Source organism: Vombatus ursinus, unplaced genomic scaffold, assembly GCF_900497805.2.
Source record: "Vombatus ursinus unplaced genomic scaffold, bare-nosed wombat genome assembly UNPS02014945.1, whole genome shotgun sequence".
NCBI lineage: Eukaryota > Metazoa > Chordata > Mammalia > Diprotodontia > Vombatidae > Vombatus > Vombatus ursinus.
This window is the reverse complement of record NW_020954723.1, coordinates 21,310,035-21,327,312: the sequence shown is the minus strand read 5'-3', so window position 1 is coordinate 21,327,312 and position 17,278 is coordinate 21,310,035. Positions and strand designations below refer to the sequence as shown.

General features: G+C 46.5%; 1 protein-coding gene and 1 long non-coding RNA gene across 2 annotated transcripts; one reads left to right on the top strand and one right to left on the bottom strand.

Annotated features, from left to right (window-relative positions):
• Nucleotides 1-9,529: 9,529 nt before the first annotated feature.
• IRF2BPL (interferon regulatory factor 2 binding protein like) lies at nucleotides 9,530-13,596 on the bottom strand. The gene has a single exon (XM_027844800.1). The coding sequence runs from the start codon at nucleotides 12,713-12,715 to the stop codon at nucleotides 10,388-10,390; it is 2,328 nt and encodes a 775-aa protein (XP_027700601.1). The 5' UTR covers nucleotides 12,716-13,596; the 3' UTR covers nucleotides 9,530-10,387.
• Nucleotides 13,597-13,700: 104 nt separating this feature from the next.
• On the top strand, nucleotides 13,701-17,170 carry LOC114030106. Its single transcript, XR_003567551.1, has 3 exons — nucleotides 13,701-13,979; nucleotides 14,278-14,367; nucleotides 16,737-17,170. It is a non-coding gene; the product is annotated as an uncharacterized LOC114030106 (long non-coding RNA).
• The last annotated feature ends 108 nt before the right edge of the window (nucleotides 17,171-17,278 follow it).

Below are 17,278 nucleotides of genomic sequence, written 5' to 3'. Positions count from 1 at the left end.
CACCACCATACTGTGATATAAATGCCATTATTATCCCCTTTTCTTGATGAAGAAACTGAGGCTAAGGAAGGTTAACAGACAACAGCTAGTAAGTGGGTTTCAGAACTTTAAGTAAAGCACACTCTCCAATATGTGACTTTACAACCTCTTCTCCAATCTACTCTTCTGTAAGCTAAATGACCCTAGTTCCTTCAACCTAACCTCCTGTAACATAGTCTCCAAGTTGCTGCACATCCTTATTGTCCTCCTCTTCAATTATGGGGCTCCAGAGCACTTATAGAGGAGACAGAAAGATGGATCAGTGCAAGAGGCTACAGGAGGGTATACAATGTATGTATGTGCATGAGTTTACACACACACACACACACACACACACACACAGAGGCAGGAATGTGAAAGATACTTCAGCTGCTACTCTCCCTAGGCTACCTTGGGAAACAGAGACTGTGAGTGAGGTGGGGGCCAGGGGAGGGGGAAGAGGATGGGGGGAGGAGGAAGGAAGAGGACAGAAATACCTTTAAGGCAGCATCCTCTTTAAATTGTCACCACCCTTCAAGACTCTGGCCTTTCAATATGGAGGCAAGGTAGGCTAGCTAACTGCATGCTAGACTCAGAATCTCTGACTTGCAAAGGCATCACAGATGATCCAATCCAACCCTTCATTGGCCAAGGTCACACTATTATTTAATGTCAGAATCCATACCAGAAAGCAGGTTTTGGGGGCAGCTAGGTGGCACAGTGGATAGAGCACTGGCTCTGGATTCAGAAGGACCTGCCTTTAAATCTGACCTCAGACACATAGCACTTACTAGCTGTGTGACCCTGGGCAAGTCACTTAACCCCATTGCCTAACCAAATAAAAAAGTTAAAAAAAAAAAGAAAGCAGATTTCATGTATAGTCCATATCAGATTGCCTGCCATCTTGGAGAGGAGAGGGAGGGAGATAAATTTGGAACTCAAAATCTTATAAAAATGAATGTTGAAAATTGTCTTCATATGTAATTAGAAAAAAATAAAATACTATTAAAATTATTTTAAAGAAAGCAGGTTTCCTCACCACTAGTTCAATGTGGTTTTTACTCTACAATTCTGACCAGATTCTAGCTGTCTGTTGTTGCCTGGTCTATCCTGGGAGCCTCCAGAGTGGTTCCTGAGCCAAAGATCAGTTGCCATGGGCAGTTATAAATGTACAGGTACTGCAAGTGCATAGGTACACTTTACATTCTTTCTTTGCTCCATATCCCCAGGCCTTCAGAAAGAACAATCCAGGAAACAAGATGTTAGCTTTAGTGTCAGATGGAACCTTAGACCCCGTTGAGTCCAACTTCATTTGCTACACTGACATCATTGGGAGAGCCATGTGTTAAAACTCAGCTCCACCAATTCCCTATCTAGTGTTCTCTTCATGGACCATAGATGAGATTCTCTGTTCAAGCACAATGAATAAGGCCCTTCACTCCATCCTAATATTGTCCACGTTTGACTTGCTGAAGCTTTTCTCCATTCATGTAACAAGAATGATTGGCTTCCCCAAGCACAAGGGATCAGGGTCCTGCCTACATTTCTGAGAGAACAGTTATTGGCTCTTTTATTGATAATAGGGAGCAGTGGAAGGAAATGGGAAGAGGAGAAACCACCTTCCACAAATCGCCTTTGGGGGTAGATGTGGTGGTATATACCTGTAACTGCTACTACCAAGTAGTAAGTCTAGCATCAATGTGGTGAACCCCTGGGGGTAGGAAGCTGAAGGGAGGGATGAAATGGTCCAGGTTGAAAATACAGCAGGTCAAAGTCTCTATGCCAATTAGTACTGGGATGCAGTGGTTGCATTTCCAGCCTGGGCAAGATAGGGAGAACCAATCTCTAAACAAACAAACAAAACCAAATGTGGAAAAGTCTTTTGCTGAGAATACCCAGCCTGTAGATACAATTCACCAACAAGGCCCAATGCCCCCAAGAATGCTGAGCCAGTAACTTTGTGTGTATTTTCGTTCTAAGTTTTTTTCCCTAAGACTGCCTGCCATCATTTCCCTCTTGCCTTAGCCCTCCCTTAGCTCCCTCCTATCTAGTGTGGGAGGGAGCTTTTTTGTAATATCTCTTTTCTCTCGATCTTTCCGGAAGAGGAGAAGAGGGACTCAAAGCAAAAAGCAGGTCTACAACTAAGGGTGGGAGCTACACATTAAATGTCTGGTGTGGCTGTGTGGTACCATGAATAGAGGATTATCTTAGAGTCAGGAAGACCTGAATTCAAATCATGCCTTAGACACTTCCTAGCTCCATGACCCTGGGCAAGTCATTTACATGATTTCCATGTAAAGTGCTTTCATAGCATTTCTTTTGGCAAGAACTGGAAGCTAAAGGAGTTCCCATAACTGGGTAATGGATGAAAAAATAATGGTATACTAATGTAATGGAGTTTTATTGTGTCAATAGAAGTTATAAAAGTAATGGTTTCATAGAAATCTGGGGAGATTTACATCAACTGATCCAGGGTGAAGCGAGCAGAACCAGTTTATACAGTAATACCAAAATTGTAAAGACAAATAATTTTGAAAGATTAATAACTCTAATTAATGCCATGAACAACTATTACTCCAGAAGACTGATATTGAAGTATGTTACCCACCTCCTGGAAGAGGTAACAGACTTGGGGCACAGAAGAACATATATGTGTGTTTGTATATGTATGTATATATATTTGAACATGGTCAATGTGGGAATTTGTTTTCTGGGGCAGCCAAGTAGTGCAGTAGGTAGGACACTGGGTCTGGAATTAGAAAGACGAGTTCAAATATGCTCTCAGACACTTACTAGTTGTATGAGTCTGGGCATGTCACTTAACCTCTTTTGGCTTCAGTTTCCTCAGCAGTAAAATGGGAATAATAATAATAATGGCACCTCAGAGTTGCTGTGAGGATCATATTTTCCAAATATGGAAAAACTCTTGTCATATATTTTTGTCATTGTTCAGTCTTTTTTCAGTCATGTTTGGTTTTTTTTTTTAAGGCAATTGGGGTTAAGTGACTTGCCCAGGGTCACACAGCTAGTAAGTGTCAAGTGCTGGGTCTGAGGCCGAATTTTAATTCAGGTCCTCCTGACTTCTGGGCCAGTGCTCTATCCACTGTGCCACCTAGCTGCCCCTCATGTTCGATTCTTCAAGACCCCATTATGGGTTTTCTTGGCAAAGATACTGGAGTGGTTTGTCATTTCCTTCTGCAGCTCATTTTACAGATGAGAAACTGAGGTAAACAGGGTTAAGTGACTTGCCCAAGGTCACACAGCTATTAACTGTCTGATGGCAGATTTGAACTCAGGAAGATGAATCTTCCTGACTCTGTGCCCAGCACTCCATCCACTATACCACCTAGCTGCCCTGGTACATAGTAGGCACTATATAAATGCTAATTATTGTTATTCTTGTTTTGGTTGACTATGCATCTTTGTTACAAGAATTAGGTTTTTCTGTTCTCTTTTTTCAATTTGGAGGGGAGAGATAGGAGGGAGCGGAAATAGATTTTTGTTCATTGAAAAGTTTTTTTTTTTTTTTAAAGGAAGAAGGGGAAAAGAAGTATCCTGACTAGGTCAGCACTACAGTGATAGATGTCCTGCTTGACATGTCCGTTTGGCTGGAAGAAAGAAACTAATACCCACCCTTAGGCCTGTTATAATAGAGACAGTTTGAAGAGAAGGAAGAAGAAGGAGGAGGAGGAGGAGGAGAAGAAGAAGAAGAAGAAGAAGCAGACGAAGAAGAAGAAGAAGAAGAAGCAGACGAAGAAGAAGAAGAAGAAGAAGCAGACGAAGAAGAAGAAGAAGAAGAAGCAGACGAAGAAGAAGAAGAAGAAGAAGCAGACGAAGAAGAAGAAGAAGAAGAAGAAGAAGAAGAAGAAGAAGAAGAAGAAGAAGAAATAAGGCAAGAAGTATAGTGTCAGGCAGGGCTCAGGGTACTACCTGGATGAGTCTTCTGAAGGAAAAAACTTAACACTTTCCTCCTAGCAGAAGAAAATCCAAGAAGGGACTTTGAGGAGAAATCTCCCTTGCCATCTCTCCTTCTGGACCCAGAGTATCAGCCAGGTTTTTAGAAAAAGTTTGCAACATGCCTGAGTTTAACGTGAGATGTTTCCAACCAGTCAAGGGCTGGACTGGAGGTGAGACTGATGGCAAAGTTTAGGGTTTAGGAAAGTCAGAGGTGTACTGGAACCCGCTTCTCAATCCACCCAGCAGATGGTTAAATCTTCAGTGTGAACATTGACACCTCAGAAATCTGCAAATGCAGATTGTGCTTGATTTATGGTTTTATTGATTATTCAGACTTAAGAAAGTGCTGGAGAAAATGTTAATAATGCAGATTAAACTTAAAAGCGTTTAGTGTATACATTCCTTCTCCCACTCCCACCCACAGCTGATTGTTAAACATTCACCAACATGCCCCAGAGGAAAGGTGCCCCATAGCTATAGCCCAAGCTACCTTTATACTCATTCATGGAATTTAAGTTAGGACCACAAGATTTAGAGCTGGGGTGATATCTCTCTAACCTTAGAGATCTCATCTAGTCTAATCCTCTCATTTTACAGATAGGGAAACTGAGGCCCAGATGCCACACTGTAACAGCCTAGTGTGAGGCTATGATTTTCCCAAGGTCACACAGGTGATAAAGGTTTTAAATGACAAAACCAAGATTGGAAATTAGGCTCTTTGACGCCAAATCAGTGTACTACAGTGTTCTTTCCATCACAGCACACTGGCTTAAAGAACAAATATTCTACCCAAAAGGGAATGAACCCAAAAGGGATAAAAAAGGTACACAATATATTGAGATTTGTCATTGTTTGCTGTTTAGTCATTTCAGTCATATTCAACTCTCTGTGACCCCAGTTGTGGTTTTCTTGGCAAAGACACTGGAGTGGTTTGCCATTTCCTTCTCCAGCTCATTTTACAGATGAGGAAACTGAGGCAAACAGGGTTAAATGACTTGTCCAGGGTCACATAGTTAGTGTCAAATTTGAACTCAGGAAGATGAGTCTTTCTGACCATTCTATCTACTTTGCCACCTTATACTGAAAAGAGAAAGGCAACTACAGAAAGATCAACCTTGCAGCTTCCTTTCACCTTATGAAGCCACATTCTTGATGTTTGTTGAATTGCAACAAATACCTCCTAGGCCCCATCTCCCCTTACTATCCTCAGCAGCAGCCTTTCCCTTATGAAGCTCTGGTTAATAAAATTCCTATTAGTTATGTCCACATATGTCCCTACGCAATTGAATTCTAGTTTCAACTCTACTGTGACTCACTTCACTAGACCTCAGTTTCCTCATTGAAAACATGAAGGAGTTTGGATTAGTGAGCTCCAAAACCCTTTCCAGCTTTAGAATTCTTTAATGTATAAAGATAAACACAACTGAAAAACATTCATCCATGTTATACTTACCATTATAGTGCCAGCAATTAGGAAACATTACCTGGAGAACGAATGAATGAAAAACATTTATTAATCACTGACCATGTATATTTGTCATTCAAAGACCTTCATAACCCTGCACCCCTTTCCAGTCTTCTTACACCTTATTCTCCACCCCTCCACCTCCCACAAACTCTGGGATTTATTGACACTGGACTCCTTTCTATTTCTCAAACAAAACAGTCCATCTCCCAACTGTGGACATTTTTACTGGCTGTCCCTGATGCCTGGAATTCTTTTCGTCCTCATTCCCTGGCTTCCTTCAAGTCCCAGCTAAAATCCCACCTTCTACAAAAAGCCTGGAGAAGGAAATAGCAAACCACTCTAGTATCTTTGCCAAGAAAACCCCATGGACAGGCTTGGAAGTTCTTCACAGGAAGACTAGGACATGATTGAATGTCTGAACAATAACAATTGATAGGAAGCCTTTCCCCTCTTCTCTTAATGCCTAATTCCCTCTGTTGATAATCTCCAATTATATATCTTGTTTGTACATAGTTGTTTGCAAGTTGTCTCCTCCATTAATTAGATTGTGAGCTCCTTCAGATCAAGGATTGTCTTTTGCCTTTCTTCCTGTCCCCAGCATTTAGCACACTACCTGGCATATAATAGGTGCTTAATAAATGCTTTTTGACTGCCCAACACTATGTTAAATATGATGAGGATGCAAAATATCCCTGACTTCAAGGAGTGTATATTTTAATGGGAGAGACTACATATATGGCAAGTGATGACCAAGGAAGGAAATTATGGTCAGAGCACAAAGATGGTGAGCCGAACAACTGGGCAGTCAATTGACATATCCTTTCTAGGATCAATGATGAAGTTGACTTGATTACATTTCTTAGAGCAAATCCGAAGAGAGCAGAATTTGAAGGCAGAGGACCTTTGTTTGAGTGCCAGCTTCACTGCTCATTATCTGTCTGATGTTATCCCATATCACAGAGGCTCAGTTTCTTTCCTCATCTGTGAAATTAGGGGTTTGAAATAGATGGTCTCTGAGGCCCTTTCCAGCTCTAATTCAATGAACTATATCCTTAAACATACATAAACATGTGTTTATGTTTGTACACATGCAAAACACAAATTATAAAACATATTATTAAAAAATATACTACGTCTATGTGTACAAAGTATTTTTCTGACTGCTATATCTACTCATTTAACTGGTCCAAAGTCACTTAAAAGAAACAGCCAAAAAAGATTTCTGAAAAATCACTTAGTTAAATGCTTACAATGATCCCACCTTCTTTCTCTCTTTATTGAAAGAAATAACCCCATCTGGAGCAGCTGCACAATTTATTAAAATCAATTTAATATGGATTTTTTTAAAAAAGGCTTTGATTAATGACACATTTATATATCACTTTCAGATGCCTCTCTAAGGAATTTTGAATATTGATAAGGAAGGACTGACAGGGCTGCTGGGAGCATGAGAGAGAAGCATGGGTAGAGAAATTTGGCCCCAGTGCCTATCTCTGCTTTGCATCTAGTAAATGCATAATAAATGTTTGTTGAATGAAATTGGATAGAAGGAAGAAGTGAAGCTGAATGAGGCCAAGGCTGATCCTGTTCATTTTGCTAAACCTCTGTAACCAAGAACATTCTCCTTGTGTCAGAAGGGGCAAGAACACACTGTTTGTTTGTCAGCTGTTTATAAGAGGCGGAAAGGAAGAAGAAGAAGAAAAAAAAAAAAAACTATGTCAAAGGGATAAAAGAAAGGCTGGTTAATATGCCCAGACCGGCTGCTGAATGGATCAGAGCAAAGCGAAAGGTCACATGGTTACAAAAAAGGAAGGGGGGAAAAAAACCTTCCTACAACAACTGCCCTCTAGCTATGGTTAACTTTAATTAACTGCAGTATTATAATTCACTTTCAACTCAGGTTCCACCCTCTTTCGCTCCCCGTTCTTTCCTAGGTCTGATCAAACCAGCTTCCTCCTTGGAATATTTTGTTTTTCAATCATGATTAATACCAATAATGGAAAAAACCAATGAAGTTCTTAAAGGGCCCTTAATTACTGCTCCCTTTTACTACCGACTGGCACTAAAGCATGGCTTTTAGGAATGCTTTGCAGACTGCAGAGCTCACACTGAAGAGGCTGGTTATGCAGTCAGAATTATACATATATCCGTAGATCTTTGCTTCCAAGCATGCCTACAAACACACTTGATGTGTAAACGTGGAGCCTGTAAATTTCAGCTAATATGCATGGTTAAAAACTGTGAGGGCAGCTAGTAATTCCAATTCATGGTGGGTAAACTATGCCAACATTATTGGGCTTCTCATTGCAGCAGGTCACTCAGTTTTAGATACAAGCATATTAATATGGGAGGGGAGTGTCATCTTCCAAGATTATTAGGCCAAATGGACTTTATTTTTTTATTAATGAACTTTTAAGAAAAATCAGTTCAGGTCTTAGTAAAATAAAAGGTGCAAATGATAGTCAAGCAAATGGGTTTTCAGAATTAACTGTGTGCTATGCACTGTCACTCCAAGTTAATTATCTCAAAGGATGAAAATAGGTTTTGTGACTCATAAGCAACAATAAAACACTTGGCATTAAAAAAAATGCAAGGACATTAAGTCTCAGGGCACACACACACACATACATCTATTTCTATTGGTGGAAGAGATGAAAACGGTACTTACAAAAAAGAAATCAAATTATAATACTGGAGCTACAGTGCCTAGCCCAGATATATAAGGGGTATGCACAGTCATCAAGCTCTGTGTTCAAGATTGCCATCCTTTCCAGTATAAAGGTTACAGGGAACAGGAACTAAAAATGATCCTTAAGGCTAACCCAGACCCTTCCCTGAAGCATCTGGAAGGCCCACAGATTCCACCCCCCCTGCCACCCGCCAAGAGTTTCTCCCTCTCCCCTCCCCCCTTTAATTCAAGGCTCCACTTATTCCAATTGGCAAAGTTGGGGATACTTTGGTCTTCCCTACTCCCCAACCCCCATCCCCAGGAATGGGGAATGAGGAAAGGAGTGCTGAGTGATCCATTTCAGATAGTATCTCAGGGCTTTATTTTGTTTCCCTAGCTGTGGTTTTCTACCCTTCTTCCCAGGAAAAATAGAAAGTTTCAAACTAGATTTGCTTTCTTTACCCTGGAGCATGAAGGTAGACGAGCCCCAGGGTAGACTCTGTCTACGGATCTCAGTCCTCCTAAAAGGTCCCCCTCCCCCACCCCCAGCCAACACCAAGAAACTGTCACTAAAAAGTTAATTAGATGAATAATCACATTTGTTCACTGACAGGACGAATGGAATTTATTGACCTTTCTCCACCTTAAGTGCTCTCCAACCCCCCCAAACTCCCACTTCCTGGTCAGTTAAGTTTTCCACCTTTAGAAATGCTTATCAAAGCAAGGGAACAAAAGTTTAATAAATTAGGTGAAAACTGCTCCTTCCCAAGGAACAAACTATCAGCTGGAAGCTGCCATAAGCCCCCTCTTGGGCTTAGCACAATTACATGCTTCTCAGTAGTCTGCATTCCTCCCTCTCCGCCACCCTCCTCCCCACTACTCCTTGTCAATTTTCAGCTCTGAAATCCTTTTGTTGTTAAAAGCAGAGTATAAATTTGTTCCAATCATACCTACCGATATATCCAAAGTTAGACCCACCCTGGTTGTCCCCAGATTTGTTAGAGCTCCCCAGTCCTAGACAGATCTTGTAGAATACTAATAATAATGATGATGATGATGATGATAACCATCATAACCACAGATTGAGAAATCCCTACAGCTCTAGTAACAACGCCAGTTGCAACTGGAGAGCTTCAGGAGAAAACAAAGTGGAGAAATCAGTAAACAGAAAATGCTTAGTCAGCAATTGCTACCGCTGCATTAAAAGGTGAAATGTAAATAGGCATGGTGCCAAGATGTAGATAAGTTTAGATAACACGAGCGCAGCTTTTCGTAGATGCCACAATTAAGGACTTCTCAAAGGCAGACATGTTTTTGTTGCATACTTTGGAGGCTTTTAAATAACGAAGGGAGGGGGCGGCCCATGTTTTGGAGCAGTCGCCTTAGCACTGAGAAAAATAAACTTGCTACTCAGGAAGTATTAATATCAATTGAATTTATTACAAGTTACTAAGCTCCAAGGCACATTACAGTGTTCTGTTAACTACAGAAATGTATAAAGGACAAACAGAGCATGTTTTCCATGTACAGCATTTTGCTCTACTGCTCAAAAGCATCCGTGCATCAATAAAGCAAAAACAAAAACACATGAAGATTAAAAACGTTCAGATCAATAGAAACAAACTGAAACAGTTTTTTTCCCTTACAAACTTGCAACAAAAAACACCCTCCCCCCCTCCCCAGCCCCACCCCCAGACTCCCCCTCCCTCACTGTTTTGCAAACAAAACAAAACAAAACAAAATTAAGTGAAGACTAAACACTCAGGGCTTGGTAAAACAGAAGCTGATCACCATTTTTGTAGCAATTTTTTTTTTTAGGCATCAACACTGGCCTTGGCAAGAAGTAAAAGGTGTTTTTCTTTTTTTTTCTTTTTTTTCCTTTTAGAGAAGTGCATAACATTTACAAAAATACACAGCAGCAGCAGGTAATTGCTAAGGGCTAGTAAATGTTGTACCTAGGCAAACACACTGCCACCAAATAAATGAGAAAAAACAGGTATTGTGTAAGTAACCAAACAATATTATATTCTGTTTAACAAAAACCAGCTCTATCCTTCAAATGAAGAAGAGTTACATACCTTTGTTTCAAAATATAGAAACATACGACGAAAATAATGTCTATACATAAGACTAACTTTTTGCAGTTTTGTTATATTCACAATTCTACATCTTCGTGGTAAGGGGAGGAAGGGTTGTAGACTAGGAGGGAGTGGGGGGGATCTGGCTTGGAGGAGACTGGGGGTAAGGTTGAGGCCAAAAGGGGATTTTGCTGGGTTTTAAGGGTCTCTCTCTTTTTTCACTTTAACGTCCCCAGCTAAGATAGTCGCGATTTCCCCCTGCATGAAAGCCCACGGTACGTTAGAACCGACCAAGGGGCATTTCTCGCCACTGGGGCAGTATACCTCGCCGGTAGCCCCCTGGGCCTTGATGCTCTCCCTAGAACAGGGGAAACAGAACTTGTGGCTGGGCACGGAAGGGCATTGCACAAAGTGTGTGTCCTCCAAACGTTCGTGACAAATGGTACAGCACAGGGGGCCGCTGTTGGCCATGGGGGAATCAGGAATGTTTTGGGGGTGAACTTGGTCCATGCCCGGGTGGGTACTGGGTGGTGGGGGTGCCACTTGTAAGTTTATATCCCCATTTCGAGATGCCAAGCGGCGTTGGGCTGGCACCGAGGCCGGTGACACAGGGCTGCTGCTGTTCCTTCGAGTGGCCGTAGTGGAATGCACTGAGCTGCCGTCCTTGGGCGAGTGAGCATTACCCAGCGTGTCGGCCACAGACATGAGGGCCGCCATGGGGGACTGGCCATTCTGGGGGGCTGATTCGGGTGGGGTGGTCCGGTTGGAGAGGGGCCCCAAGGGAGGGGGTGGGGGCGGAGGCGGGCCCCCAGCTCCATGCACTGCCCCGAACCCCCCAGCCGACATGGTGAGCTTCAGGGCCTCGCTTTGGCTGGCCATCCACTGCTGGCGCTGCTGCTCCTCGCTCAGCTTCAGCGCCCCCTCGGCCGAGTCCGGCGGCTCCGGGGACGCTTTCCTCTTACGCAATCCAGCCGTTCCCCCACGGTTGGAGGCGCTGGCAGGAGGGAGCACCCCAACGACTCCCCCGGTCCCACCTGTGCCTCGAGGATGGGTGACCAGGGCTGTGGGCAGCATGGGACAGCTGGCGTCCAGGTAAGGTTGAGGGAGCATGTCTGCCCCGGGGACTCCCTCCTTGAAGAAGCGCACAGATTCGGGCAGCAGGTCCCCCAGTAGCCGCCAGTCTCCCGAGCCATGTTTCTTTTCGTACTCCAGGTACTTGAAACCTGAAGACAGGCCGCGGCCGAAGTCCTTCATGCAGTCTTGATACATCTGCTTGGCCACTCCGGATGCGCTGGAGAACACGTTGCCCGAGCCTGTGGGATATTCAATAAAGAGCTTGAGTTCGTAGTCCAGACCCGGTTTGGAGACCGCGTCGAAAGCAAAGACGCGGCCCAGCAGCGAGTGGTCCTTCTTGAAGCGGACCTCGTATGGGGTGCAGCCGGCCAAAGTCAGCAGGGTCTCTCGTACCATCTTGGGCTTGCTGGCCCAGTCTTCCGCCCGGTTGCGGAGGCTCTCGCTCAGTTCTGCCAGGGCCTCCGCGTTCCGCTGCTTCTCTTTTAACTCCCGTTCCTGGTCGGTACTGGACACCGAGCCAGGCCGCTTGCCCCCACCGCAGGCCTCTGAAGATGAAGAAGAAGTCGAAGACGACGAAGATGAGGAAGAGGACGAAGAGCCAGCGGCCACGGTGGTCCCCCCAAGGCAGGAGGGACCCCCGCCTCCGCCCACCCCGGAGCCCTGCGGAGGAGGGCGGCTGCCTAGCCCGTGGGGAGGGGGCAGCACAGCTGCTCCCGGCCCATTGAGCAGCGTCTGAGGAAGCAGGTTGGGGGGCACGTTCAGGGGACCCCCGCCGCCTCCACCACTCCCACTCCCAGGGGGTAGCCCTGTCACCAGCCCCCCGTGTGCCCCTCGGCGGGAGGACGAGGAGTTGGGGCTTTGGCGGTTCAGCTCCGGGGGCCCGTCCTCAGGGGACGGTTTGGGAAAGCCATTGGGGCCGCCCAGCCCGTTAGGGAGCCTGGCGGCGTGGCCGCTACCCCCGCTGCCCCCTAGGTTTCCCGGGGGCGGAGGGTACTCGAAGCGGCTTCGCTGATCGACCGCAGCTGCCGCCGCAGCCGCCGCCGCGGCGGCCGCACTCAGACCGTAGCGCTCTAGGCCAGACGGCGCGGCCAAGACGGCGGCTTTTGTAGAGCCGTCAACGTGGTTAAGCTGCTGCTGCTGTTGCTGCTGCTGCTGCTGCTGTTGCTGCTGCTGCTGCTGTTGCTGCGCCGCCTCCTTAGCGGAAAGGGCCACGGTTTTGACCCCGACCGGCGGCGGCGGCCCGGGGGATCTGCCGTCTTGGAAGCAGCCGTGGGCTCGCTTCAGCTGCCGGGCTGTCTCGATCACAAACTCGATGCGGTCTGCACCCTCATAGTTGACACAGCCTCGACACACTGGCTCTGTGAAGTCCCAAATCATGGCCCAGGGCATGCGGGGCAGGTCGCACAGGTAACAGGACTGTCTCCGAGAGGAAGCCACCTGCGCCGAGGACATGATGCCGGCCCGGGGGAGGGAGGGAGGGGGAGGGGAGGGGGGAAGGGCAGATTGGTCCCTACTCGCCCAGGCTGCTGTTGCTCTTTCTCCTCCGGGGAGGGCTGGCGGGCGGGGGAGGAGTAGAGAAGGAAAGGGGAGAAGATTCTGCCTCCTGCCACTCGCTGCCGCTGCGCCTCTCGGCGGTTGCTCCACCACCTGGGTGGCAGAATAGCTGCCTCCTTGCCCCCGCCTCCTATTGCAGCTTTGTGGTCGAGGAGGGGAAATCTGTCGACTTCTTCCTGGTGGTGTTGCCCCTGGGACAGGGGTGCTGGGAACGAGGTAGGGGGTGGGGTAGGGTAAGAACGTAGTGCCCCGCTGTTACTGTCACTGCTGCCTTTCCTTCCTACGGTTTCTGTCCTCGTCCCTGGGCAAGGGGCAGAGAGGCGTTAAGGGCTACCGTACTCTACCCTCGGCTTGTGTCCGTTCTCGCTGGCTGCCGCTGCTTCTCCGGAGGGAAGAGGAACAAGAGGAACGGAAAGAGTAAGAGGAAGGGAAGAGAGAGGGCAACAGGAGAAAGGGTTTAGGGGGAGCCGCTGGCAGCCGTCCTGGCCCTCCTGCAGCACTGGATGTTCCGCCTGGTGGCTGTAAGCTTTTGCACACGCTGAGCCGCCGCCGCTGCTTCCCGGACGCACACCAGATGAAAGGAGCAGCCTGGGGTTCAACAGCCCCTGGCCCCGTCCCCGGCTGCCGCGGCTGCCGTAGCTCACGTAGGGTGCATGGCTCTCCGTCGGTTCTGCCTCTTGTCACATCCCGTTCGGAATTGGAATGTGGGGATTGTGATTGTTACTCTACGTTCCAGAGGCGCGTCTCGCGCTCCCGCTCGGGCTGCAGCTCGCGCTGTCCCCGGCTCAGCCGCGCGGGATGCCGCCCGGGCGGAGCGGTGACGTCACCGCCATGCTCTGCACCAGTCCCCCTCCTCCCCTTTACACTTCCTCTGTCTGTAGAGCCCACTTGTTGCATAGAGAACGCGCATGCCCGGCATGCAGCCCAGATTCCTCTCAGCCTTTTCCCCTCCTCCCCCTTTTCCCCGCCCTCCCCGGACTCTTGTGTGTATAACAGCTGAAGCAATGCAAGTTAATGCTGGAAATCAAGTGAAGAAATACCCAGGGCTATGTTTGGAAATTAAACAGAAGATGATCTTTCTCTCCCCTCCCTTCCCCAGCCGATGCCCGGCTTTCCAATGTGAAAATGCATTCAGGAAACATGCATCATTCCCCCCCGCCTCGTGAGTTCAAACGTCTCATTTCAGAATTTTAGCTGTAAATTTCATAAGAGACATTGCCCATCACATTTAGAGTTTTCTAACAGGGATCAAGCCATTTTCCGTGCGGGTATTTTATATAGTTGTACACTGTTAATGCCAAAATGCACAGCACCAACAAAATTAGCTATTTAGCAGTGTCATTCTGTGTTTCCTGTTTGATGGTTTCCATTCTTGATCAAGGGACCATAGGAACTGGAGTTTCAATGAATGATGGTGGTGGAGACAGACTGAGCTATCTCATTTTTCTTTTCTGGCACAGAGTGGCCCAGCAGATGCTGAGTCGTGAAACCAGGGAGCTGTGTCACCTGGGCTTTTTGTATAGTTGAAGGGTGCTGGAGAGGCCAAACAGGTGAGTAATTTATGTGTTTGCTAATGGAAAGGAAAACAGGATTCCCTCCTTTTAATAACAATAATACATTGTATTTTTAGAACTCAAGCTCATTTGATAGTGCCGTGAGAAAGGCAAAACATGGCCATTCTGCCTCCTTGCTGAGAATGTCCTTTGCTCAAGACACTTACCTTATAGCACAACAAACACTTTGCTCAAATCAGCCTATGTTAATGTGTTTAAGAGGTTCCAGTCAAATCATGGACAGGAAGGAGGAACTTCTCTTGAAAATGCACTATTGAAAACAAGAAAATACTCTTTTGGTAGGGATTCTTTAGAACATATGGCAGTCTCATCCTGCCCTCCCCCCTTATGCCACTCTCAGGACTACCTTCTCAGAACCTCAGCCTTATTGCACCACCTTGGAGCTTCAGCTCCTAGGGGAAAAATTTTATAAGGGAAGGAGCAGTAAGGGTAAAGATGGCTCTGGGGACCCCTGCCTTTTATTCCCTCTGCACTCGGTTTCTGTTTTTGCAAAACAATGAAATTGCTGTCCACTCCCCAACAAAAATAAACTTTCACTGCCAGGCCTGCCTGGATCATGGCAATTATTTTTCTACAAAGGGCTGCAAACAGAGTATTGCATCACTCACACATACTTCAGTCTTTGCAATGTAACCGGTTACCCCAGGGTGAGTCAAAATATATGAGGGTGTGTGAAGGGGGAGGATTGTGTGACATTCCCATGAACCTGGAGGACATTAGTTACTTGTTTAACCCACTTCTGTATCTTAGTAGGTATTCAGCCCATCCTTATATTTAACCAAAACGTTAGAAAATGACAATTTACCTTCTCTTTGCCAAGATTTATGTGAGGAGCTCATTTTATCTCACAGTGATGTTTGCTATGTGAATACATGTCTGTGTCTATATAATAACTTTGGGGACATATATGTATCATATATGTACTCATATGCAGACATAGACATATCGTATGCACATCAGTAGGAGGTGGAAATAAATCATACTTCCATTGTGTTCTCATAATCTTTTAATTTAAAAAAGTGTTATTTCTCCAGATGAAGCTTCCCCCCCCCTTAGGAATTACCACCATTTATCATTCCTGCATCTTAATTGACTGTCTGAGGCGTCCTCAGCTTGGGGGGTGGAGGTGGTGTGGTGTGCTAGAACCAGGGGGATAGGGACATATAATTCGTACAGGAACAGGAGTAGGTACATCAACAGCGTATTTCAGTGTCGGGTTTTTGGACAAAAGGGAATACTCCGAGAATCTTGCCGCAGAAGCGGGTGGAAAGAAGGGTAAGAGGGAGTGGGTCCCAGACTTTAAACAGCAGTAGTGCATCTTATTAACAAAATTAGGTAGCTTAGTCACCGGGGATACCAAGTGAAGTGCCCCTTACGTCTTAGGGCATAAATCCTACGGCAGCCCTCACCCTAGGTGAGGTGGACCCCATCAGAAGCATTATTTCAAACACTTCTGAACCAACAGCCTCGACTCCCTTTTCCATCCTCCTTACTTAACGAGTGGGTTGTTTCGGCTAGGGAGAAAGCTGAGGGCGCAATGACTGAGCTCTCTGCGGGCGGGGCTTCCATGGGACACTTGGGAGAGCTCACTCGACTAAACCACTGTGTTTTGGGCCCAGAATCGGGGCAAAAGGTTTCCCCAGAGTTCGGGTGGCTGATTGGTTGATTTTCAGAGGAGGGAACGGGCTAATGTTTGGTATAGAGATGTAAACACTCTGAAAAAGCCCCTTCTCAGCCCAGTTGCCCACGCGTCCAGGTAGCTCCTCATCCTCTTTCCCGACTTTGGGCACACACTGGATCTTGTCATCTCTTCTTGCCCTCCACTCTCCTGTTCTCCTGCCGACTTCTCCACGCGGCGCCACTGCTTTATCCGGCTGGCACTAATAAAAATACGTTAAAAAAAAAAAAGGCTCTCCCTCTCTCTCTCTCTCTTCCTGAACCTCCCGTCACCCCTGGGCTATTCACTCCGCTGAGAGCTCTTCCGAGAAAGGCCTTTTTTGGAAACACTCACCCCTCTGTAAACGAGGCCGACTAGACTCACAAGGGCCGCCTTTATAGTGGATGTAAATAATAAGCACCTTAGATAGGATCAGGCCTCGCCGATCCCTCACGGGCTGTGTCAGCTCCTAGTGGCCCGGCAAGTGAATGCAGGAGCCTGTACATCCATGGACATATAGGTTGGGGGAGGGGAGGAAGGGGTTGGGGATTAGCACACGTGTGAAATCAGCAACTGGGACGAGACCGAACCATGATTTACTTTTGCTAACAGGACGTGTTGTGGGGCGGAAGTGTGTTTGCTTTTCCGTAATGATTAATCTTGGATTTTTTTTTTTTACTTCGGCCAGGGCTGGGGTTACGCAAGAGCCACTCGAGCGTGAAATCCCAGCACTAACACGGGCTCGCAGCAGGACCTGCGATCTGAAAATCAGGAAGAGAGGAGCCTGTGCCTCCGAAATCTGCCAAGCCAGGCTGCGTGCTAGCGGAGCGGGGGCTCTCGGGGGGTAAAGTCGGCTGGAAGGAGAAAATGAAATCTTGATGGTGGCGCTGGCCGTGCAGCTGCAAGAGAAGATCAAATCTCTGACTACATTCTTCCGGGGGAGGGGGCCAAGTGAGGGAGGGGGAAAGAAAGGGGTGTCGTGTCTGGTTCCTGCCTCTCGGTCCTCCCTTCCCAGCTTCCTCCCCTTGCCACTTTGCCAGGGCATCAGGGGAAACCAGAGTTGTCCTCAGCAAAAGCTGGTGTGTTTACTTAGATCTGGAAATAAAGAAATCCTGGAATGAGCCTAACGGGATGGGGTCGGGGGGGGGCGATGAGGGAGGAGCAGGGAGAAAAGGGAAGCACTAGACAATGATACTATTCAGACGCTTGGTTGAGTTAAAACAAATACAC